At 37.6% G+C, this 25,353-nt stretch overlaps 7 protein-coding genes and 1 non-coding gene across 8 annotated transcripts; 1 reads left to right on the plus strand and 7 right to left on the minus strand.

The window, feature by feature from the left end:
• Positions 1 to 180: 180 nt before the first annotated feature.
• Positions 181 to 2,088, minus strand: CBG04559 (the record flags this gene model as incomplete). The annotated part of the gene is made up of 4 exons (XM_002637730.1): positions 181 to 381; positions 659 to 826; positions 868 to 1,647; positions 1,999 to 2,088. The coding sequence occupies 4 exons, from the start codon at positions 2,086 to 2,088 to the stop codon at positions 181 to 183; spliced, it is 1,239 nt and encodes a 412-aa protein (XP_002637776.1).
• Positions 1,699 to 1,782, minus strand: CBG28511. Its single transcript is given in 2 exon segments — positions 1,699 to 1,735; positions 1,745 to 1,782. It is a non-coding gene (tRNA).
• Positions 2,089 to 2,727: 639 nt separating the features above from the next.
• Cbr-daf-21 lies at positions 2,728 to 4,999 on the minus strand (the record flags this gene model as incomplete). Its single annotated transcript, XM_002637731.1, has 4 exons — positions 2,728 to 2,995; positions 3,049 to 4,034; positions 4,085 to 4,801; positions 4,850 to 4,999. The coding sequence occupies 4 exons, from the start codon at positions 4,997 to 4,999 to the stop codon at positions 2,728 to 2,730; spliced, it is 2,121 nt and encodes a 706-aa protein (XP_002637777.1).
• A 690-nt stretch (positions 5,000 to 5,689) lies between these two features.
• On the plus strand, positions 5,690 to 8,105 carry CBG04561 (the record flags this gene model as incomplete). The annotated part of the gene is made up of 7 exons (XM_002637732.1): positions 5,690 to 5,798; positions 5,842 to 5,971; positions 6,018 to 6,117; positions 6,492 to 6,563; positions 6,616 to 6,686; positions 6,733 to 6,895; positions 7,770 to 8,105. The coding sequence occupies 7 exons, from the start codon at positions 5,690 to 5,692 to the stop codon at positions 8,103 to 8,105; spliced, it is 981 nt and encodes a 326-aa protein (XP_002637778.1).
• An 82-nt stretch (positions 8,106 to 8,187) lies between these two features.
• CBG27218 lies at positions 8,188 to 8,241 on the minus strand (the record flags this gene model as incomplete). The annotated part of the gene is made up of 1 exon (XM_045238108.1): positions 8,188 to 8,241. The coding sequence occupies one exon, from the start codon at positions 8,239 to 8,241 to the stop codon at positions 8,188 to 8,190; it is 54 nt and encodes a 17-aa protein (XP_045098327.1).
• Positions 8,242 to 8,292: 51 nt separating this feature from the next.
• Positions 8,293 to 11,745, minus strand: CBG04562 (the record flags this gene model as incomplete). Its single annotated transcript, XM_002637733.2, has 7 exons — positions 8,293 to 8,554; positions 8,610 to 8,719; positions 8,766 to 9,057; positions 9,106 to 9,401; positions 10,924 to 11,008; positions 11,524 to 11,645; positions 11,689 to 11,745. 7 exons carry the CDS (start codon positions 11,743 to 11,745, stop codon positions 8,293 to 8,295), a joined length of 1,224 nt encoding a protein of 407 aa, XP_002637779.2.
• A 10,087-nt stretch (positions 11,746 to 21,832) lies between these two features.
• CBG04563 lies at positions 21,833 to 22,587 on the minus strand (the record flags this gene model as incomplete). Its single annotated transcript, XM_045238109.1, has 4 exons — positions 21,833 to 21,925; positions 21,977 to 22,210; positions 22,400 to 22,475; positions 22,556 to 22,587. 4 exons carry the CDS (start codon positions 22,585 to 22,587, stop codon positions 21,833 to 21,835), a joined length of 435 nt encoding a protein of 144 aa, XP_045092712.1.
• A 315-nt stretch (positions 22,588 to 22,902) lies between these two features.
• CBG04564 lies at positions 22,903 to 24,339 on the minus strand (the record flags this gene model as incomplete). The annotated part of the gene is made up of 5 exons (XM_045238110.1): positions 22,903 to 23,079; positions 23,124 to 23,207; positions 23,252 to 23,556; positions 24,119 to 24,213; positions 24,326 to 24,339. The coding sequence occupies 5 exons, from the start codon at positions 24,337 to 24,339 to the stop codon at positions 22,903 to 22,905; spliced, it is 675 nt and encodes a 224-aa protein (XP_045092713.1).
• Positions 24,340 to 25,353: the final 1,014 nt, after the last annotated feature.

Below are 25,353 nucleotides of genomic sequence, written 5' to 3' on the forward strand. Positions count from 1 at the left end.
TTGTTTTCTCTTCCCCTCCCTCAAATTAAAGACAATAACAGTATACACCGGATCAAAAAGTTTTATGTGCCTTTTCATATCTTTGAATTTAAACAAATTTCTATTATGCCAAACCAAAAAATTTATGAATTATTATGAATTGTAAACTTTGAAAATGATGAATAAAAAATTCAAATTTCACTACAACTTCTTTCCTCGCTCTTCCAGCCTTTCGAATTTTTGTTGATTGCTGATTTCTAGCCGTCCCAGATTTCGCTCGACTTCGCCCAAAAGTTGGTCTCGCTCTTTTTCGATTTTCTCGAATTCTCCCATTATGATATCGTTGAGTTCTTTGTATTTCTCCACTTCTTTTCTCATATTTTCCACGTTTCGCATGTCGCGCTGAAACGATTTTCAGAATTCGTTGAAAGTTTATATCGAACAAAGAGATCAGATGTTTCTCAAAAACCTAATTTTGAAATTTTAAATTTTAAAAACCAATTTAGGGTTGCTGTGAAAGATATCAAAACATTATGAACTGATGAAATATGTTTGATATTATAATAAAGATTTTGTCAGTTGACCACTTTTTCATATATTTTACAGGAACCGACGATATTTTGGTTCAAAGTTGACGATAGGAGGGGCATTCTATTAGTGTTTACAGTACTCTTCCTACCTGGAAACTTTTCTTGTAATCCTGAAGTCTTGCAATCTCCTTGCTCATTTCATCGATATTTGCTTGATGTTGCCCCAAAAGAGCAGCTTGTTCTGTAAGTCTCTCCCGACTATCCACCAAATCAGCCGACAAAGAATCTCGCATATTTCGAAGATTCGAGATTTCTGCCTGAAAAAATCAATTTTTATTGGCCAGAATTAAAAAAATACCTGTAGAAAGTCGATTTTGCCTTGCATCATAGCGGTTTGCTCGTTGTTCGCGGATTCGATTGTTCTTATTTGTTCCATATGTTTCAATCCGATTTCCTCAATTTCGATATCTCTTTCTTCCTTCATCGCCTCCATTTGTGTCTCTTGTTCTTCTTTCATTCGCTGCTCCAAATGCACAATTGCATACTTTAAATCACTTTGTGCTTCCAATTTATCCTTTTCCAATTCAGCGATGAATGCAACAAGAAGATCATCAGATTGTCTCAAAATGTTCGCTGCCTTCTCTTTTGTCAATTCCTCCAAAGTCTGGCATTCCACACTTTCTAGTCCTCCGGTTGGTGGAATTGGTTCAGATTGAGTTCCAGCATTTCGATTCACTTTTGCATGAAATACTAAACTTCGAATTTTTTGTTGAAGACGTTGAACTTGATTTGCTTGTTGGGTCTTCATATCGAACATTGTTCTTTCCACTCCTCTTGTTCTCTCTCGTTCTTCATCTAATCCATTCTCAGCGATCCTCCAAAACTGTTGAATCCTTCCTCTTTCCTGTTGAGCAGCATTCAATTCAACTCGTGTTTTATTCAAACTTCCACTCAGTTTGTCCGCTCGATCCTTCAATCGATCTTTCTGAACTTGGATCGCATTCAACCGTTTCTCTGCTTCTGCCACCTTCCGAGCATCGACATTTTGAGTTTGAATGGGCTCCACCACTTGAACCCTTTTCTTATTCCCACTCATCGAAACTGGAACTTTCCGCCGCGCACCTACAGTAGCAGCAGTCTGAAAAAAAAATAGAAATCGCATCCCAATAAAAAACAAATAAAAAAGAAATCCGTCGAGCCGGATTCGAACCAGCGACCTAAGGATACCCACTGACTCTACAGTCCTCCGCTCTACCAACTGAGCTATCGACGGCACGTTAGATGTACTTGACAAATCATATCATTTGTTGGAGGAAAAGAGAACAAATAGAGCGGAAGAGTGAGTGGCAGGAAAGAACCGGTTTCCCACCGCCAGTAACAGAAAATCAAGCAGGGCACTTTACTTTATTAACTCAACGTGTTGCTCGAGAAGAAATAGAATAAACTTTGTTGCTTATCCCCTCTAGTTCCTCTTATCACGAATACATACCCTAACAGCTTTCGGCTTCTTCATCATTCGTTTGTTTTGTGTCGTGTCACGAGAAGTCCCTCCAGTCGCGGCAGAAGCAGAGCTCTTCATAATTAATACTAGTAAAAGTGGCACAGAACACGAGAGAGAAAGAAGGTGAGAGCCAACGGAACTGCTGAGAGCCGGAGGCGTCGTCGAGTTGGCATAGAAACGGACGTCGTCGATTCAAAGCACGCATCAACGGATTTGCGTGTGCGCGGAAAGCGGATTCGAGGGAAATTAGTGACAGATGGTGGGATTATTTGTGTGGGGTTCATTTTATAAGGTGATCATTTATTTCGGGAAAACGGAAATGAGAGATTAATTAGACTGCGTGTATAGGTGGGATAGGTGGTCGAGCAGATGGTTTCGAAGGTTTCATCCAACGACAGCTCAATTGATGCTTCTCGAACACTTCCTGAGTTGGCTCCCAAATCTTCTGATTAAAAGCAGGACGTTCACGAGGTGTGTACGGTTTCTCCTGAATCAGCAGTTACTTGGAATCTTAAAGATGTGCAACCAACCGGCTCAGGGATCAGATTTGCGACATCCACTTACCTATTAACCTGTTACTGGAAATTTTGCGTGAAAAAAAACATCATTAATAATTAGGGATCTTTATTGGGTTCGATAGACAGAAAACAAAGAATAAAACTGTGCGAGGGGCTTCAAGGAGATCATCACGTAACAAATGATAAATTAGATTGATATTTAGTCGACCTCCTCCATGCGGGAAGCATCCTCATCAGCTCCTTCAATCTTGGCCTCAGCGGTGCACGATGATGGAACAGCGGACTCCTCGATGTCCTCATCTCCAATATCGAGACCAAGCTTGATCATTCTGTAGATGCGGGAAGCGTGGGATTGTGGCTCCTCGAGGGAGAATCCTGATGAGAGAAGAGCGGTCTCGAAAAGAAGAACAACCAAGTCCTTGACAGTCTTGTCGTTCTTGTCAGCCTCGACGCGCTCACGAAGAGTCCTGAAAATAAGAAATTAGTATGAGATCAGATGTGATGGAAAAGTTGTACTTACTTCATGATAGCGTGGTCTGGGTTGATCTCAAGGTGTTTCTTGGCGGCCATGTATCCCATGGTGGACGAGTCACGAAGAGCCTGAGCCTTCATGATACGCTCCATGTTGGCGGACCATCCGTACTCCGAGGTGACAATGCAGCATGGCGAAGAAACGAGACGGTTGGAAACGGCAACCTTCTCGATCTTCTTCTCCAAGATATCCTTGATGACCTTGCAGAGGTTCTCGTAAGCGACCTTGTCCTCCTCGAACTTCTTCTTCTCCTCCTCAGTTTCTGGGAGCTCGAGTCCTTCCTTGGTGACAGAGACGAGCTTCTTTCCGTCGTACTCCTTGAGCTGCTGGACGCAGTACTCATCGATTGGGTCGCACATGTAGAGGACCTCGAATCCACGGCTCTTGACGCGCTCAACGAATGCTGAAGCGGCGACGACTTCCTTGGATTCTCCAGTGATGTAGTAGATCTGGGTTTGGTTCTCCTTCATGCGGGAAACGTATTCCTTGAGGGAAGTTGGCTCTTCTCCGGCAGAGGTGGCGTAGCGAAGGAACTCGGAGAGCTTCTTGCGGTTGGTAGAGTCCTCGTGGATTCCGAGCTTAAGGTTCTTTCCGAACTGCTCGTAGAACTTCTTGAAGTTGTCCTTGTCCTCAGCGATCTCGTCGAAAAGCTCCATGCACTTCTTGACAAGGTTCTTGCGGATGACCTTCAAGATCTTGGATTGTTGGAGCATTTCACGGGAAATGTTGAGTGGAAGATCCTCAGAGTCGACGACTCCCTTGATGAAGTTGAGGTACTCTGGCATGAGCTCCTCGCAGTTCTCCATGATGAAGACACGACGAACGTAGAGCTTGATGGAGTTCTTGCTCTTCTTGTTCTCGAAGAGATCGAATGGAGCTCTTTGTGGTGCGAAGAGAAGAGCACGGAACTCGAGTTGTCCCTCAACGGAGAAATGCTTGACAGCGAGATGGTCCTCCCAGTCATTGGACAAGCTCTGTAAAAACCAATATTTAGTACTCATTGATATCGATCCCTTTAGTTTACCTTGTAGAACTCGGCGTACTCCTCGTTGGAGATATCGTCTGGGTTTCTGGTCCAGATTGGCTTGGTCTTGTTGAGCTCTTCATCCTCGAAGTACTTCTCCTTGATCTTCTTGGTCTTCTTCTTGTCCTTCTCGGCATCGGCATCTTCTCCGACATTCTCGACGTCTCCTTCTTTCTTTTCCTCGTCCTTGGACTCGACGGCTTCCTCATCCTCGACCTCCTTCTCGCGCTCCTTCTCAACCACAAGCTTGATTGGGTATCCGATGAATTGAGAGTGCTTCTTGACGATCTCCTTGATCTTGCGCTCCTCGAGGAAGTCAACCTGATCCTCCTTGATGTACATGGTGATCTTGGTTCCACGGGTGAGCTCTGGGTCGTTGTATGGACGAACGACGAAGGATCCTCCTGCGGACGACTCCCATTGGTAGCTGTCATCATCGTTGTTCTTGGAGGTGACGACGACCTTGTCAGCGACGAGGAAGGCAGAGTAGAATCCGACTCCGAATTGTCCGATCATAGAGATATCGGCTCCAGCTTGGAGAGCCTCCATGAAGGCCTTGGTTCCAGACTTGGCGATGGTTCCGAGGTTGTTAACGAGATCAGCCTTGGTCATTCCAATTCCGGTATCCATGATGGTGAGGGTCTTCTCCTCCTTGTTTGGAGTGATTTTGATGAAGAGTTCCTTTCCGGTGTCAAGCTCGGATGGCTCTGTGAGTGCCTGCAATAGAAATTAGGTAAAAGGAGAAATTTTATTAATGAGACCAACCTGGTAGCGGATTTTATCGAGAGCATCAGAAGCATTTGAGATCAATTCACGCAAGTAGATTTCCTTGTTGCTGTAGAAGGTGTTGATGATCAAGCTCATCAACTGAGCGATCTCAGCTTGGAATGCGAAGGTTTCAGCGTTCTCGGACATAGTTCTGTAAAAAAGTGTATGAAAAAACATTTGAAAAGACAAGGATTTTCGAAGAGACCGGCAATTCAAATAATCAGAAGGAATTTTTTTTTCGGCTGAAACTGAATAGGGAGATTCTGATTATTTGAAATTTTAGCCTAAATTCTGAATATAATGCACAATGAAACGCTAGAATGCGACTATGTGAATTCCCAAACATTAAACTGTTCCGAGAAAAACCAAAAACGACCAAATCACGAGCGAAAATGGTCAAATCCGTCGTCAAACGGAGCTCTGACAATCAAGGAGAGACTCGTTTGATATTTTTGAATGCGAGGCGAAATGTTCTAGAATGGGGGCGTGGCCAAGCGCGCTGATTGGTCGGTTTCGAAATTGCCCTTCTCGGCGGAACATTCTCGAAGGAATTTTCGCAGCAGAGCGCGATTGAAGCAAGTGGAAGAGGTCGCGCAGAGGAAGTTAGGCCGCGAGAACGTCGAGTTTTTTTTTGAAAATTTTTACATGTTTCAGCTGATTTTTCCTAGTAAAATGACTATTTTTAGCTTATTCGCTCAAAAACAGTTATTTTTCGAATGTTTCTTCTAAAATACAACTAATACTAATGTTTATATCAACGATTTCAATAAAAACACCGATTTCTCACCGAAAGAAAGTAGTTTGCATTTCAATATTGTCCTATTTTCAGACCCAAAAATGTCCCGAGCCGACGAAGGTCGCCTGATTCATCTGGCAAAGAAGCGCGAACGAGAGAAGGAAGATATTGAGAAGCAACTACGAAAACTAGAAGAAGATAAAGAAAAATGTTAGTTTTTAACACAGGGCCCCAAATAAAAATGATTTTTTAGGTAAAGTTGGTATCACGAGCAAGTTCACAGCTAATTATGAAACTATGGAGGAATCAGTCAAGTCGAAAACCTATGGATTAGTATCTCTAGATGACATGAAAAACATTCAAAAGAATGAGATTTCCAACAGGTCAAAAATTATTAGCCTGCTTTAAATTGAATTGAGTTTATTTTAGAGACCTTCAAGTCGCCCGAGGGGCTTCTTCGAGCACATCACTAGCGAAAGATTCTCAGGAAGCGCGCGAAAAAGAAGAACATGTAGCGAAACATACCCAGGTAACTGTGAAAACTGCTTCAAAAACGTAGAGAGATTCTGGTAGCTTTAGTAGTTGAAATAACTGCTAAATCTATGCTATCCTCGCCTTTTATACCGACTTTAGCGGTTCTAGAACATTCGAGAACTCGAAAATCGCGGGCAAAAGTGAAAGAAAAGAGACGCAGAGAAAGAAAGTGCAATAGAACATTCTCGAAGATTCTATTATGCTTGTCTGAGAAAAAAAAGGTTGAGACGCAGAGAAAAAGTGTCTGCGTCTCCACCGTTTGTGTGCTGTTTTGGCTCTCCGCTTCGATATCGTTACCGTATTCACCGCAAAAAATACTCTCTAACCTTTTTTTTTCTCAGACAAGCATAATATAGTCATTGATTTCAGAAACGCGTGCTTTCCTTCGCATATGAGGACGAAGAAGAAGATGAGGATGCAGCTCCTATCGTTCCGAAAAAGGTTGGGACTGAAATTTGCAGAAAAAATACACGAAAAAGTGAACAAGTTTCAGCGAGTGGGAATGGATCCAACAGTCGACACTAGTTTCCTGCCAGATAAGGAACGAGAAGAATTCCTACGAAAGTAGTAACTCGCGAAATTGAAACATCAAATATAAGTGCGTTTTTAGGAAAAAAGAAGAGCTAGCAGCCGAATGGAGAGTGAAGCAAAATACAGAAAAGAATGAGGAGATCACAGTTGCTTATGCCTACTGGGATGGTTCATCTCATCGAAAGAATATGAAAGTCAAGAAAGGAAACACTATTTCGCAGTGTCTGGCAAGAGCTATTGAGGTCCATTTTTTCCCGAAATTTCTTCTTTCTAAACAACTATAAAAAATATACCGTATTTCCTTTAATAGAAGCCCACATCTATTTGAAACCCACTTATAATAGAAGCCCACCCTGGCTGTGCATTTTTGTTTTCGGTTAGGGTATCCATACTCTTTTTTGTTTATTTTTCTGGTACTTTCTGTTAATTCCTGTCGTTATATAACTATTCCAGCTCAGTTGAAAACCGAAAACCCTCTAATTTGAGCGTTTTCTCAAAAATTAGTACATCCCCAGAGGGAGGTTGAAAAATAGAAGCCCATGGGCTTTTATTAGATGGAATACGGTATATCAATCTGGTACTAAAAATCGGAGTATTATTGTGGATTTACGGGCGCGTTTGTGGAAGAGAAACAACGGTGACCGTGGCGGAAGGATTTGTAAAGAAACAAAGACAAAATTCAAAACAATTGTCAAAGTCTCAAAAAATCACTTCTCGTCATTTTCGGAAAATTCTGGAATGTTCTCGAGTATTCTTTTTACCCGACAAAACTGAAAACTTCGAAAAATTATCCACTTTTTCTAGAGAAAAAGATGTTTTTTTTTTAAATAATTAAAAAAAACTTTCAAAAAAAACTTTCAAAAATGACCATTTTTGACATTTTTTATTCCGGAAAACGACTATACATGAATCTATAACCACTAATTAATTTTTAAAGAATCATTTGAATCATTTTGGAACTCCACAAAATCGGATAAAAAATTCTGAAATTATGGTTTTAGACCTGCAATTGTGATCGCGCCAACCTTTTTTCTGTGGATCAAAAATTAATTTGCAGTTCGAAATGTTCTGTGGGAGAGCGTGACCAGTATAATATACTGATTCCGTGTATTTCAGGCTCTCAAGAAAGAATTCACAGAACTCAAAGCATGTACTCCTGAGAATCTGATGTTCGTGAAAGAAGATCTCATCATTCCACACTTCTACACATTCCAAGATTTCATTGTCACCAAGGCGATGGGAAAAACTGGACCACTGTTCGTGTTCGATTCAGCATCCGACGTTCGTATTCGACAAGACGCCGCTTTAGATTACGGAGAGTCACATCCAGCGAAAATCGTACTTCGTAGTTGGTACGAAAAGAACAAGCATATCTATCCAGCTTCTCGATGGGAACCATTCGTACCAAGCAAGAAGTATGGACGCAATTTCGATGATCTCAGTGACCTGTAGCATTTTTTTCATGTACATTTTGATTTATGCTATTGTTTCTCGGGCTGTTTCTTTCTCTGTTAAATCTAATTCTTTTGTGAATTCATTCTAGAATTTTATTTGAAAAAAAAGGAAAGTTGTACAAAAATAGACACATTAAAAAATCAGCGAAAATTAAAATTCAACGAGATAGTTCCAGAACCCGTTTTCATAATCTCCATTCCTGAAGCTTCTCATCGTACACTGCCGACGGTTTGGAAATGCTTTCAGGAGAGCTCAACGACGTCTTCGATCCACCATCAATAGCTCCACCACATTCCAAAGAGTTGGGAATACCGTGAATTGGCGAGTACTCCTGTGGTTTCTTGGAACTTCCCATGAAACAAGTGATTCTCATTCCGTGGAGAGTATCGATGGAGGCAGTGTGGATGAGACGGTTACAGCAAAAGTAGATGGGGAAGCGGAGGCAACTGAAAATTTTGAGGTTTTTCAGAGTTCATTGTCAGTACTTGAAAGGAACACTACCTTGCCAGCAGTGTGAAAATCGAAACAATGTCATTGAGATAAGAGTACATGACAGGGAATCCATCTTCCAGACTTGACCGGTTAATAGTCTCCCAGACAGTCAGAAATACCTGAAAATTTCATGTTTTATTTTATAATTTTCTATTTGTTCCTCACCTGAAGAGATTGCGACAAGAGATAAATGGAGACAAGACTGATCAATGCCCTGGTCGCGTCCTTTACATTCCTTCGGTGCGATTTCAAGTTCACCGTTTTCCCATTACTCACAACTGACTCCTTTTGTAGTTTCAGTCTTTCGTCTTCCTTCACCGCCTTCACAATCAATATGTTCATTGTGAGAAGAACCAAAAACGGGAGAATTCTGTCAAGTGTGTTACGAAGAAGGAACATGAAATAGAAACGATAATTCTTATCTTTAGCGTATGGTCCCGCAGCGATTTCGTATTCTCTGAAATTCTAGAAAATTAGTTTGCCAACTCGAAGAAGGTGTACTCACTCAAAATCGGGACATTCTGGATACCGTTCGACGTCTAATTCAAAATAAGTAACATATTTGTAGGCACATGCCAGGAGAATACATAATGCGCTGACGCCGTATCGATTCCTCTCCAAGAACTTTCTAGATACAGATATCGTTTTTCCGTCGAACGTCTTCAAAAATCTTTCCGTTGTTGCCAACACGATCATGAGCATTGAAGCGAACATGGCGCAGCTGGATTCAGTCATGACTATCCGAACGTAAGAGACGAACATGTGCCAAAGTGGGAGGTAGTGATAATAATCCATGTAGACCTGCAAAAAGCTTAATTGTAAAGCACTGTGATTTTTCCGGATTTTTTTTTCGAAATACCGTATTTTCTTTAATAGAAGCGCAACCTCTAAAAGAAGTTCGTGCTGTTTACTTAGTGCAGTTTGTACACTTATTGCAGATACCGTATTTTCTCTAATAGAAGCCCACCTCTATTTGAAGCCCACCTCTAATAGAAGCCCACCCCGCGAGGTGCTTCGAAAAATAGAAGACCACCCTCTAATAGAAGCCCATGGGCTTCTATTGGAGAAAACAGGTAATTCAAAATTTTGGGAACTGTGATTTTAGAACTCGAAAATTTCTTAATTTCTGATCCACAGTATTCCTGAATTTTAAAATTTGAGATTCTAGAATCTCAGAATTTCATAAAATCGGAACTTTAGAGTTTAGAATTGCAGAATGAAAACTTCGAACTAAAAAAAACACCGAAGTTAAGAATTTTTAACTTCCGAATTGTCTAAATTCTGATTTTTTGAACAAAATTTTGGGCTTCTATTAGAGGAAATAGGTATATTCTTTCTTTTTCAAAAAATTTATTGACGTTTTCATTTTTTGGTAATTTCCTGAAAAGGAGGTTGAAAAATAGAAGCCCATGGGGTTCAATTGGAGAAAATACGGTGGTTTTTGCCCGTGTTTCTTTTCCGTTGGAATGCATAAAACCGTAAGGCTCGGCAGTTCCATTTGAAGCTAAGACCAAAGCTAACTTTGTATATGTGTTCTAGAACATTTACCGTATTTCCTCAGAAGCCCTCTCAACCCGTCAACTTTGTGCTCAATTATCTCGATTCCTGTGAAAGCTACCAAAAATTAGTCAACAGATAAAATGTAGATTTTATTATGATTAACATCTTTTTAGTTGACCAAGTTTTGATATCTTTCACAGAAATTGAGATAATTGAACTCAAAGTTGACAGATTTTGTGGGCTCTTATTAAAGGAAATACGGTAAATAACCTTCCAAATGAATCCCTTTTCTCAACTTTCGTTTTGTTTTTCTCGACCTCTGACCCATTTCAGTTCAAACCAATTCAAAGGACCTTTTTCGAAAAACCGGGTCCATATCCGGAGGAAGTACGCACTTGTGGCTTTTTCAAAGGACTAAGTGCCAAAAAGAAAAGTGAAGTGGAGGTCTTTTTTTGTTGCAAGAAACTAAAAGTGGTTTGTAATTAGTGAACTCTGATTGAAGGTAATGAAATTAAACTACGTAGTCAGGCAAGTCCCTCTAATTTCTTGTTTTTTTTTGCTTCAAACTTGGGCTTGCAATAAAAGTAATCTGAGATCAGGAGGCTCTATAATCATCACAATGAGTAGATCCAATTTCAGAAGAAAAGGAATTATTTTCTAGAACTTTCTATACTTTTTTCTTTCCTTTCAACTCTTCTGAATTCCCTCGACTTCTCCGATTACTAGTGCGAAACGCAACACCTCTCTCTTTCACCAAATAACAAAAGATTTCATCAGTCGATAAGCGGATTTTAAGAGAAGGAGTTGATTCAAAATGACTTACTGGAACAACCATGAGAGCCAAATAATTGATGCCCATGATGATGTCGATGACTGCGATGACGCCAAAGTAGAACACACCGCTACGTCTGGAAATGTCAATGACTCGGAGATTATGACTGATTTAGTTTGCATTAAATGAATCATACAGTAGGCGAAAAACCCAAGGAAGGTGGATGATTCGAAATCTTCTTGAATGCTAACAAAACACAATGAATTTTCGAATACCGTAAACGCTCTGATAGAATGACCTACCTTTCAACTTCGAGCTCAATTATCTCAATTTCTATAAAAGATATCAAGAATGTGTCAACTGATAAATTATTAATCATAATATCAAAAATATTTTGTCAGTTGATCACTTTTTTATATCTTTTACAAGAAATGAGTTATTTCGGTTCGAAGTAGACGACTTGAATCTTCCTTCAGAAGAACATGATCTATGATGACACCACCTTCTAGATGTTTTTCTACCTGATTTTTTTTGTTTTTCAAAGAAACTTTTGTATTCCTTATTATCTTTTTAACACCCCCACATGTTTTCAGCTTATTTTTTCTCCTTTAAAAATGACCAAACAAGAATCCTATGAATAATTAGACACACCTTAATGAGGGATTCCGAATAAACACGATAGTGTAGAATGTGTTGAAAATGATGGAAGTGACGGCGATCAACGTGGCGAATAGGCCAATCAGAAACATCTTTCCTATCACATAGTCTGTTCCCTGAAGAATTTACTTTCATGATTTTATTTGAAGAAAGACTTACTAAATAACTGCAATTGTGTTTTCCTTCCACTTCGATTAACTCATATTCATAGTCCATGATTTAATCTGAAAAAATTCGGAACGTAAAATCAAAAATGATCTGCAAGAAGTAGTAAATCAAAAGAAGGAGCCATCTTCATCGAGAAACTGAGCTTCACGTCTTCTTGCTCCTTTGAGCAAGAAAGGGGCGGAGCTTAAGGAGAAGAGGAAGAGAGGAAGGAGTTGAAAAAAAAGTATAGAGGGGAAGAGGAAGAAGATACCATTAGGTGGATTAAAAGATAAAAAAAAGTGATTGGAGAATAAATCTGTAGAGTAATCAGAGAAATGAGACTTGAAAAAAAATAGGAGAAATAAAAAGTGAATTAGGATGATTGAAAAGGAAGATTCGGGAAGGCATCATAAAAGTTACTGTAGTTCTAGTAATAGAGTCACTTGCCATAAAACCCGTAATAGAAGGCCTCCCATAGCCAATTTATCTCAGTCAACTGACAAAACACTTCTTACAATAAACAATTTATCAGTTGCCAACCTTTAGATGTCTTTGACGAGAAAAATTGGCTCAAAGTTAGAAGTTAATGAGCTATTATATTACAGATTTAACGATATTCATATCAAACGAGATAAAGAAAAATTGAATTTTTAAAGCACACTTAAAAAATGAGGTCCCAGCTCAGGTTCTTCAAATTTGGAAAAATTCTGAAATTTTAGAATTTTTTGGGAACAAATCCTTTAAACTGAAACCTAATTAGTATGGAGAAAATTACACCCACACCGTTTCTATAGACATTTAAATGTAATTCTTGTTTTTCTTGTAAAAATCATTCTAATCAAATTTCCCGTCATAATGGAAGTAAATTTTGATCTATTATCTTCGAGCTCATAATTTTCCCGATTGCTCATGATTCGTGATTCATAGAAACTCGAGGGGTTGGATTCAAAGAATATTAGATTTTGGAATGTTAGCAGAAAACAAAAGTTTCAAAGGATAATGAGGTTAAAGGGGGGGGGGGGGCAGGAGGTGTTTTTAGTTATTGCTGGTTTCTGAAAGTCACCTATTTTTTTCACGTCTTCAGTACAAAAACGGGGTGTCTTTCAGAAATCGAAAATAGATGAAAAACTAGGAGTTTTCAAACAATTCTGTGAGTACAAAGTTTTCAATCTAGGTCTGTTTTAGACCCTCTAAACTTTTCAAAGTGATCGGAAACTTGACAGCCGAGATACAGATTTCTGAAAATGATAAAAATCAATTGAAAAAAAAATCAATTGATCAGATTCCAATTTTTACAAAAAAAATAAAGCATATTGATTTTCAAAAAAAGCAGATACTAAAAATCATTGTCTCTGACGCAGATTCTAGGAACCCCTAGGAAACCTTACAAATTCATTTAACATATCCAATCGGGTACTGTAGAATTGTAACTCATCAAAAATCGAATAACAAAAAACTAATAAAACCTGTTATCTCTTTTTTCCAAAAGAGGCTTCATCATTCACAAAAAAAATGTGTCATCATAATAACCTCTGTGTTCTAGACAAATTGCACAGTGGCATGCTTTAATTTATGTACGCGTGTCTAATTTCCGGCTCAAAGACATCTCAACGCCCTTTTCTCTGATTACACCCTTTTAGGTTCCGTTTGTTTCCGTTTTTAGAGATCTCGACGTCTGAAAACTGAAACTGAACTTTTGGATTCTTCTATGATCTACAGTGATTTTTGACCATTTTGAGTCATATAAGGTTTCTAACATTGTTTGGTTATTTCCAGACGGATATCCGTCTGTTTTTATTAAAAAGCCAAGCTAATATAGTAAGAAGATTACAGATTCTTAGATTCATAAAAAGATTTGGTGATCCCCCACGATCTACATCCTATTCCAACAGCTTATCAATTCTGAATGAAAGCGAGGTACATCTGGATGCACATTGAAAATTCACGACGTAAAAAAACGAAAAAAAAACTTCCAGACGAAGAGAAAAAGAAATCTCAGGAAAGAAAAAGTGAGAGATCCATCTGAAATGTAAATGTCGAGCCAAACTTTGGTTTGAGGAAGAGTTTTGACAACAAGGACTCCACTTTGATTAATTGCTCTTTTGAGTTTCCTCATGGGGAAAAACGGAACGACTGGGAAAGAAGAGATGGGGGAAAGGAGAGAATCATGAACAAAACGAAAATGATCGGAGATGAAACAAAAAAAAAGAAGAGGAGGAGGGCAACGTCATGATTCTTGTTGGGGTATTTTAATGGTGTGAAAAGATGAAGGCGTCAAGAATACACGGGTTTGATGATGGTGAAAGGCGGATGACGGGGTGATCCAAGTTCAAGTTTTCGGTCACATTGGATCGGTGAGCGCTTAGACACCGGAAACTTGAAAAAGGGTCTAGGTTTCATAGAATTCCAACTTTTTTCTTTATAATTTTTTCTGTGTGTGGGCAAAAAATCAAAGGAACGGGGGCAGGAGATTTTTGGAGTTTTTTTTTAGAATTGGCATGTGAATTCTGACGTGGCGGTGTTCAAGGTTTAGCGTTACAGCTGTCGTGCCCGCGTGGCTCAGTCGGTAGCTGCGCGGCATCTTCAATACTCGTCTCACAAGTTCAACTCCGTGAGAGGCTTATGAGAAAAAATTTCTAGACAGTAATTTTTGCATTATTTTATGGGTAATACTTTTTGATTTTCTACAATTTGAAATCTAGAATTTGAAAACTTGAAATCTAGGAAATATGGGAAACAATCTAAACCAAACATCCGGGTTTACCTAACTTCTTAATTATCGCAAAAAAATAAGACCAAAAACTAGGGGAAAAATTTGATTTTTGCTCACCTTCCAAGATTTTTGAATTTTATGAAATCCGGAAAGAAAACTGAGAAAAAAATATGCTGATTTTCATGTCAAAATGATGTGCCATCTGACAGCTTCATTCCAAGAATAAAATGTTTGAGTTTTTGGTGACAGCAAAATATTTGGGTTCTTTTGTTCTTAAAAAGATACGGGCTATCTGATCACTACTGTTTTTGGATCAACAGCTCAACCATTATCTGCTAAAATCGAGCCACTCGATAACCGGAAACCAAATAACAAAAAAAGAAGAAGCGCTTTTTAAAAAAGAGAATCAAGTACATCTTTTTTCTTTTTCTTTTCGTTTTTCCTCTGACGATTCAAAAAAAAGAGGCCCCATAGTCTCGGGAGGAACAGTGTCAATTGCAGACATATTCCATCAGAGCATGAGGAGAAGAGAAAAAGAAGCGAAAAAGAAAACATGAATATTCACATCATCTTTTAACTCTTTGCCGAAAAAAAACCGGACGTTCCACACATTTTTGCTTCTACTTGGGTGGGCTCTCCCCCAATTTCTAGTTTGCTCTCTATCCCTCATGATTTCTCGATCAAGGAAGTTCCTCCTGGAACGGATAAAGAAGAGAATTACTCTCGATCCCTTTCTTGGAGATAACTCGATTATCCCGGGCTTTTCTGAAGCTATCAATTGCGGGAGGGACCTCCTTAAAATCTTTTCTTGCAAGAGATGAATAGCAAGATTGAAAACAAAAACAAAACAGAAGAAAAACTAAGACGATCGGGAAGAAAAAAGGCAATTGAATCCCGAGACCGCCTATCCGGTCTGGGGGAAGAGAAGGAGGTAGAGAAACGTATGAAAATGGAATATCGGGTGGTTCACAAAAGTTTGGGGCGGGATTGTAGAAGGGGTTGGCCGTAAGGACTACAATTGAAAATTCAGATTTATAATTTTGGTGCACCCTGGAGAAGAACTGATGATGCAGCTGACAAAAATAGAATCTGATATCATAAATCTTGAACCATAAAAACGTATTATCATGCAACCAGATCTTTAAATAAAATGTTCAACAACTTCGTGAACTTGAGGGTTTTTTGAGCAGGCGACCCAAACTGTCACCTTTGAGCTCGATTATCTCGATTCCTATCAGAGATATCAAAAATGTGGCAACTGACAAAATATGGGTGACATTATGATAAATAGTTGATGAGTTGATCATTTTTTTGATATCTCTTGAAGGAACCAAGATAATTGAAAAAAAAGTGCAGGTATAGGATGGGCTTCTATTAGAAAAAATACGCCCAGAAAACGGAAAAAAAACCGAGTGTAGCCACTTGAAAAATCTGGAAATTGTCTTTGGATGTATTTTGCGGTTTCCAGATTTTGCAAGTCGGTAGGTTATAAAGGATCAAGATAAAAATTTTCAATTAAGACTTTTTGTTTTTTTGATCCAAGATTCCATTTATAGGAAGAAGCAAACCAAAACACAATCGAAAACACAAAAGATACGGATAGCCTTCTCAAGTATCAGGATTTCCAAAATTTCAGAAATCCATTCAAAACAGAAATACTCAAATTCAAGATTTTCTAGAAAAGTCAGCTTGATCCCCGATGAGAAATTCTGGTTCAATGACTTTTTAAAAACAAAATCATTGAAAATGGATAAAGATCGAATTACTAATTTGTTCAGAATTAGAGAATTGAAAAAATTCAAGAATCCATGAAAACATTTGAACTCGAGCCTACCAAAAATCAGAATAACATCATCATCCAGATTCTATTTTTATGAAATAGAAGATCCCTTTCTCAAATTACGAAACGGAAGACAGCTTCCGACCAGAGACCTCATCGCTTCGTCATCTCTCATAATTTACAATAATTACCCGTCTCTATTCAGAAATCTGTGTCTTCATCCCAACTGAGCCAACGTCGCTCGTTCCCAATTTTTTGTCTTGAAAAAGAAGAGAATTGAAGAGAAACACAGAAAGAAAACTCATTTGGCGTACTGAAAACATTCGAGACGCCGGCTGAAATCCAATAGAAACACATGCTGGAATAAGAAAATGAGAAGAATGAACGAGAAGAAAAAGAATAGGAGAAGGGTGTTTGAGATTCTCGAAAAAATCCGATTACCCCATCCGGCCAACCCTCTCTTTAATGGGTTCCAGTGTCTACTGCTAATTCTACCGTTTCTCTCTGTTTTTCTGAAAACATTTAGAATTGCATTCAGATCCTCATTATCATCGTCATTTGAAGAGAAGAATGAGGAGGAGATGAGTGGCATACGGAAGAAAAATGGATGTCTGAAACAACAAAACACTCTGAAAGTAATGAGACATTTATGGGGAAAATAGGAAGGAGTAAGGGAGTAGCTGAAAATGTGATGTTTCAAAAGGTTTCTGTGAATGGGGATAGTTAGAGTGTTACCATAAAATGAAGAGGCAATGGTTCTTGATTTCGGATTTGGAAATCTTAACAATTTGCTTCTATTAGAGAAAAAACGTTTAATTAGGTCCAGAAAACAGAAGAAACCCAATTTAGGCGCGAAACGAAATTTTGAATCAAAGCGTTTTTTGAGCAGCCTACCGAATCCTCTCTTACCGTATCCTCTCTTACACCCAAACTTTGAGCTCACTTACCTCGGCTTCTGTAAAAGAGAGAAAAATTTCAATTGATAAAAAATTGTTGACATTATTATAATCAATTTATCAATTGACCAATTTTGATATCTGTTAAAGGAACCGATATAATTGAGCTTAAAGTGCATGTAAAGGAGGGATTCTAGAAAAATTTTGAAATTGGCTTTGGATGTATATTGGGGTTTGCAGAATTTGCAATTTGACAGATTGAAGGATCTATATTTTGAGGTAACATTTTTCATTTGAGACTTTTTGTTTTTAGATCCAAGATTCCATTGAACCAAACCAAAACACAATTGAAAACACAAAGATATAGAGAGCCTTCTCAAGTATTAAGATTTACAAAATTTTATGAATCCATTCAAAACAAAAATACTCAAGTTCAAGATTTTCTGAAATAGTCATCTTGGTGGGTCTAGTCAGCTTGAACGAGAGACAGTAAATCTGCACGCTTGATCCCCGATGAGCAATTCTGGTTCAATGACTTTAAAAATAAAATTATTGAAATGCCATCAGAAACTACAATTAATGTCTAGAAGAAAAACTAAGCTGCCGTTTTTTCAAACTTCAAACCTAGCGACTTGAAAAAAATTTTTCTCCTTTGGAACATTAAGTCTTATTTTTTCAGACCTTCAATCATCTCTAGAACAGCTGTCAAAATTTCTCCGAACTTATCTTTCCGAATGACGCAGACACCCTACTTTCCAACTGACCTAAAACCTAGTTTCCTTTGTTTTTTTTATTTCAGAAAATCCAAAATAGTCCAAAACCAAGGGATTTTCGGACCCCGAGGGATTTTCCAAAGTGTCACTTGGACTAATCAGATTTGGTTCTAAACTCGGAAGCGCTCTAATTCACTGATTCATCGGAAGAGAAAGCTCTCGGATGCTCGAAAACCACTTGAGCAAATGTTTCAATTCTTTTCGGGAGCAAAACATAATTGCGATTTTTTCATTAGGAATGAAAAGAAAAAATCCTCTATATCTGGGTCTTGTCATAATTCATTTTGACCCCGCGAACATTCATTTCCAGATCAGTGACCTCAAAAAAAATGGCGTGTAGAATTCGACATCATTGCTCAACGAATTCAGGGGGACTAGAATAGGAAAATTCTACACATCCAATAAATCTTTTTCAAATAAAAAATGTTATATTTTTCCTTCTTTTTTTCTCGAAATGATCAAGAATCGTATGTGGGAGTGCTGAAACCTTTTGAATCAGTTTCCACCTAAATGAATATCGGAAGGAATGAATCTGAAGAGAGAAAGAGAGCACTTTTTTAATTTTGAGAGCGAAAAGAGAAATGGATCTAGAAGGATCTGGAGGGAGTACAAAATTTGAAAGTTCTGGAACAGAAAATATGATCTATAACTCAATATTTCTGTCTCTTCGAACACCAACTGACATGCTCAAAGTGAAATCATCAACAAAAGATAGAGAGTTTTTTCTTTTAACCACACAACACCAAATGTTAAAAAATTCTCACTTTCTTCTGTCTGGATCAGTTTACAGGGAGTCATTTTGTTCGACTTTCGACAGGTCGCTTGGATTGATAAAGGGATTATTTAAAAAAAATGCAAATCATAGAAAAGTATGAATTTAATAGAGAAGTTCCCTATAATAAAAGGGCCCACCGAGAGAGTCTTACTAGGGAAGGTTGTTTGTGGGGTATGGGACTTTGATATGAGACCTATATCATTCGAAAGCTGAGGATGAGACATTTTCAAGTCAAAAAGTGGTTGGAAGAAATGACCCAAAAATAGTTTTCACACGCATTCAATCACAATTTTAAACAGTTTTAAAGAACACAGTATGATTCAGAAAGTTTTTCATGTTTTTTCAAAAAAAATTTTTTTTTTTAAGTCACCATGGGGTCCCCCCTTTGCATTTTCAAAATTGAGATTTCAAACTCGATTTTCTCGAAACTGGTAAGTCCGCAGCAAAATTATTTGAATATATATTTGAAAATGTCTCATCCTCAGCTTTCGAATGATATAGGTCTCATATCGAAGTCCCATACCCCACAAACAACCTTCCCTAGTTAGAAAAGTCGAAGGACCTCTGTAATAGAGGGGGTCGTTTGAGCATATACATTTCCGTACGTTTTCAGTAAAAAATATACTGAAAATTCCATAAATTCCAGGAAATTTGTCATTCCAAGTTGCTCAAATCTTGGTGAAATTAATCGATATTCATGAAATTTGAACAAAAATTCGCAAAATTTTTTGCTGAAAAGACTTGGAAAAAAATGGCCGGAAAAATGAAGGGGCTCTTCTAATTGAAAAGCTTCTGTAATAGAAGGCTCTTCCGACGACCCTTCTAATACAGGATTTACTGCATCTTAAAAACGTATTAATTATACCAATTGTAAAACGTATTTAATTGAAAAACATCGGCATTGAGTTGTTTTAAAAGAATATATTTGAGGAATTATCCAGACTCTTCTTCTTCTTTTCAACTTTTTCCCATTATTTTTTCTGTTACACCTGAACCAATCTCATGAATAATTTCTCCCATGTCGTAATTCTACTGGTCAAAATTCTTGGAAACCGGACGAAAAGGATGAAAATTTGGCTTAGAAACAAAGAAAATCAGAAAAATTTAAGAATGAGCATTCGAGAATTTTAGCGATTTTTTTTTCATTCAAAAATCTTAAATTTTGTGGTTTTTGGATATTGAAAGATGAGCAAACTTTCAAAAAGTAAGTTTTGAAAATGAAAAGGAAATATTAATTCTAGTCTTTGTTTGCATCGAACAGTTTTTCATAAACATCAAAAACAATCACAGTGAAAATATTGAAAGTTTTCAATGTAATCCTACCCAGCTCATCCTAATTTTAGAATTCAGATAGTCTCCCGGAATTTTCGCTAAAAACGGGTTTATGACTGAAATATCCAACAGTAGGAAGCTGCAATCTAGAATAATCCGGAGTTTGCGAAACATTTCGGATTTCTGTTTTTCTGTCCCACAAGTTCTAAACTTCCTAAGGGTAAATTGTGAAAACGGAAGTGTTTTCCAAGTAAACGGAAAGAGCTAAAGTCAAATTATGAAAATTCGCAATAATATGAAAACGAAAAACAAAGAGAGAAAGAAAAGAGGATGAATATGAATATTTGAGGAATCCAGCAGCCCCCGCTTGACAGAGAATTTTCCCATTTTTTCCCGGATTGTCTAGGTTTAGCACAATCCCAGAGAAATGGCCAGAGGCAGTTTTTGGTCCCATTTCTGGGTAAATCACGTAGATCTTCTCTTTTTTATTTGTTCTGATCCACATTTTTAAAATATTTTCCTTCTTGTTTGAGGTTACTGGAACTTTGAGTTTAACGGAAAAATGAATAGACAGAGAGAATGAAGACGTCACGGTAAATAATGAGGAGGATTTCGAAAAAAGTGAACAACTAAAGGAAAATTGTTGATGTGTTCTTCTTCTTCTGTTCAATTTCTTTTTCCCCTTCTTCCGGAATCAAATTACTTGGCGGCTAGAAGAGGAAAAAACGTAGTAAAATGGGGGAAATTGAGGAGAGGCGAGAAAAAAAATGGAGTACAAATTCCAGAGAAAAATACATTCTGGTGAATCATGGAACAAGTCTGAACTGGTATTCGATAGATGTTCTCATGATCATCAAAAGGGCAAACATGGTTGAAACTACCCGGACTGATAAAAACGGGTCAATCTTTAGACATGAGTATCTTGGAAGCACAAAAATTGGTAGAAATATAATTTCACGTTTGATTCAAACTACTGTCATTTTTAAAGCGATTCCTCAAGTTTAGGTATTCTTGTGATTTTCCAGAGATGAATGGTGAAATGTTTCTTTGTGATTTTCATGAGAAACTCAGCTCAAAGTTGATAAAATAGTTTGAAATTTGTCCAGTTTATCCATGAATTATTTGAATTTTCGCACTCCAAATTTGAGTAACTGTGAGCCACCCTGTAAGTGTTTGATTTGGGCCTAAGAAAATACTGGATGCTTTGAATAGTTTATGCGATCGTTTAATCCATTTTTTAATCATATGGCTCATGGATTTTGTAAAAATATCCCAAAAAAAATAAAGGCGTAAAAAGAACTGTGTTTCAAAAAGGACCATTATCAGAATACCGTAAAACCCTTAAAAGAAGGGCCCCACATTGCCAAGGTCCAGCCCGTTTATCTCAATTCCTATGCAAGATATCAAAAATATTTCAACTGACAAAACACTTCTGATATTATGATCCACAATTTATCAGTAGACAACTTTTTATATCTTTGACAGTGACCGAGAAAAATAGGCTTAAAAATAAAAGTTAGAGGGCTTTTCTATTACATGTTTTATGGTACGAAAGTCAAACTACAGTACTCGATTCCCGTAACTAGAACACCAACAAAACAGTTTGAACTCTAAAATGTCAAAATTTGAAAAAAGGCCAGGACCTCGCGAGTCTTACGTGCAAACATTCATCATCTTCTCCCTTTTTTGAAATAGGGATCAAGGGTGAAATTAAAAGTTTAGAAAGAAGAAGAAATGGGAGATCTTGGAAAGCCTTCCCATCTGCATCTTCCTTCATCTTAAAATTCGTCATTATTTGCACACAGACCCCCGAATACTAATCACCCAACTCTTTTTCTCTCTTTACAGAAAAACTTTTTCGTACAAGGATTAAAGGAAACGATGTTTGACAAGAATTTATGAAGGTTTAAGAATCGGAAATATTTATCTTTTTGAAAAAAAACTGTATTAGAGGGATTTAGAAGTGGAAGTCGTCGGCAACGGAGGAGGCACTTTTTTCAGTAGTTTCTCCTTCTCCTTTGCTTGCTCTAATTCGTATTCCTGAAACGAAATTTGTGCAAGGGTGTAGGGTCTAAATTTATGAAAACCAACCATCAATGCTTTCGAAGCAGTTGCATGAACACTTCCATAATGTTTTTTGTAGAATCTGTCCATTCGAATTTTCTTCTCATCCGTGAAAAGAGCATCCCATAGAGTCTGAGGTTGTGGGTGTTCTCTTTGCTCTCCGTCTCCTGGTGTCAGACAATCATCTGCGATTTCAGGCAGTCCAAAACGAAAGACTGGAGGATCCACTTCCAAAAGGTTCGCAGCTTCGAAGAAGACTATCTGCAAACCAATACACAAATAAGTCTGATCCGATGAAACGGTATTATAGCAGAATGTTTTTCTTTTTCCTCTGGGAATTTTCGCTAATGACGATCGGAAAGGATTTCCAGAAAAAAATATTTTGAGAAAAAACAAATACATCAACTGCTCATCTTTAATTTTTATGCAAAAAACAACAAGTAGGGTTACCTCATTTCTTGTCATTTTCTGACCATGAATACCCAACCATCTGTAGAATGCAATTGTCCAAACGACACCGATGGCGCTGGAAGTCCAACAAGGGATTATAGAAAGAATTGAAACTGAACATTTCCATACTCTAAAAAATTTCCAGATCTTGCTCACGTCCAACTCCAAAAGTTAACAGCATCAAACATGACACAGTGAAATTGTACTTGTCACTGAATCCTGTAAATGTGTCGACAGGAGCATGGCGAGCGTGGAATTCTGAAATTTGGACTTGCTGAACTTTTTCGCTCAAAAGTTCCCACCGGAAAATGAGAAGCTCTCATTTGAGCCCATTGTGTTACTGGAAGATTTTTTAGGTTCCATGATTGGAAAATAGTTCTGGATCTTGACTTGGGTATCAAAAAATGTATTCAATTACAAAATAATTAATACGATAAATAAAGGTAAAATACACGTCTACAAATTCAAAATATTTAGATCAAAGCATCAAAAATGGTTTCCATTCATCCCCACGTCGATTCCTTGACCTCTTTCTCGTGCTGATGTTTCAAGAAGACATTCAGAAACTTTCCAACTTGATTGCTGATGGTGGTCATGAAAGGCTCCACAGTTCCAGTGAATTTTCGCCAAAAGTCGTGCCAGTCTTGTTCAACGCCTTCTGAGAGAAGATGACTGCGTAGCTGAAAAACTGTGATGACTGAAAATATCATTCACAAAAAGTTACCCTCAACCAAGTATCGGTCATTTGTTTCCACATAGTACGATATGTTGCATACACATCTTGTTGGAGAGAAGCTTGCATGGAATTCTAAAATATCCAGTACATTTTTCATACAGTATTCATTTCCTCACATAAATCTGTGTCTGACTGTATGCTGGTGTTGGTGCTACAAACGGCCGGGGTTGAGTTGGCATTTGCACTTCGTACTTGAATTCTAAATCGTATAATTGATTTCGAATGAAACCATAATTTAGTTGTATCATACCCTGGATGTGATTATTATGTGGAAAATTATTCTGAATCGGTGGTCCTGGTAGAGCACTCATGAATTCAGAAGATGAGAATGGCCTCAACGTTGGGAAGTTTTTCAGAAGATTGTGAGCTTTTGGAGGTGGAGTTGTGAAAGTGAAGGTGATGGGTTCCAGTGTTATTCGGTCTGAAAATTTTACAATTTTTTTGCAAAAAAAAATATAATAGAGGATGGTTGTGTAAGATGCTCAATAAAGACTGAATTGAATTTGGATGTGTATTCCTGAAAAATTAAAAACTTTTCATTAGAGCCAGTTTGATCCCAATTATCTAAAACTTAAATGGAGATATCAAAAATTAGCTAATTAATATAATGTTTGTAAAATCATTAAAAAATTATCAGGAGCATTAAAAAAAAGCAACTGGAACTTTTAAAATACCGTAAACACTCAAATAGAAAACCACTTTATTCTTTGAGCTCAATTATCTCAATTTTCATGAGAGATAACAAAAATTAATCAACTGTTAAAATATTGATGATAACTAGATGAAAATTTTATTAGTTGGCCAATATTTGTTATCTCTTATAATGTTTCAGATAATTGAGCTCAAAGTGCAAGTAGGGACCATAACTGAAAATCGATGCTTGCAATAAATGTTTGCAAAATATTAATTTCATATGTTTAGAAAAGTCTTCTTTTTTGGGAAAATTGAGATCCTTGTAATAATAAAATTCTATAGAAGCTTACTTCCAAATATTGGCACATAACCAGTTTGCACATTAGGTAGAATTGGTGCACCGTTCACAATGCACAGTGTTGTTAGAAACTGTAGAGCTGTTGACCTGAAAATTTAAATACATCGTTTAGCCAGTAGTTTTCGAATTTCAGACACTACAATATCATATTTACTTGGCAAATTTCATTGTTTCAGTTCTGAAATTCTGAAAAAATTACCTGACAGAATGCATTATATGCTGTCTAGCGACAATAAGCTTAACAGATCACAAGTGAGAATTTACCGAAAACAGGCGGCACATACAAAAGTGGGCAGAGAGAGAGAGAGAGTGAGAGAGTGTTGAGGTATGGTAATTGAATACCTCTTCTTCTTCATTCTTCTAATACTTATTCAGAGAGGAAAACGAACGATTCAAGTAAAAACAAACAGGCAGCCGGTTGAGCATGCACAACAAACACCGGTAGTTCTCTAATATGGTTAGAGAAGGGCGCTGAACAAATATGGAGAATCAACGGCGATGAAAATTCCAAAGTTTTGTATGAGCACATGCGAAAAGGAGCATCTCTTGTGCTCAGCCGGCAAAAGAGCAATAGAGCAACAAAAACAAAGAGGGAAATGAAATTAGAGAGAACCGAACCGTTTTTTGTTAATGTGAGCAGATTTTTTTTCCGGTCACACCTTTGCGGAGGAAGGAAATGTAAAATGATACCTACTTGAAATTGTCGCGAATTCTTTTGATAGACACTTTTAGAGTTCAAAAAGGGTAGGTAAACTTTTTTAAACCTATAACAAGAAAATTAGAGCTCTGCACCAAGATTCTTCCTACAACAGCAAAAAAGCTATATTCTACGCTCCTAGCGGTTTACACCATCACAAAACCTACCGTAATAAATCCATCTCCTCCACCACAACTCGGATCCAACTGCACCGTCCGAAGTGCAAAACGAAAATGAATCCATACGTTCTCCTATTGTTTTCTTCCTTCCGCAACTATCTTGACGCCCACCGAAGAAGATTCCGTTTACATTCGAGATTATCAAAATGTTTTCAAAGAAAAGCAAAAAAGAATAGAAGTGAAGTGAAACAATTGAACATTTTGATGCGCATCTTTTTTGTGTTTTTGAATGCATGGGCAACCTTTTTTCTCTCGAGAGATTGAGCACTTGTTCATCATGACGTAAAAGATGGAAAAGTAGGATACGATACAGAAGGTTTATTATGATGATTGTATTGTCTATTCAATAAC

Source organism: Caenorhabditis briggsae (assembly GCF_000004555.2).
Source record: "Caenorhabditis briggsae complete genome, chrV, whole genome shotgun sequence".
Lineage (NCBI taxonomy): Eukaryota > Metazoa > Nematoda > Chromadorea > Rhabditida > Rhabditidae > Caenorhabditis > Caenorhabditis briggsae.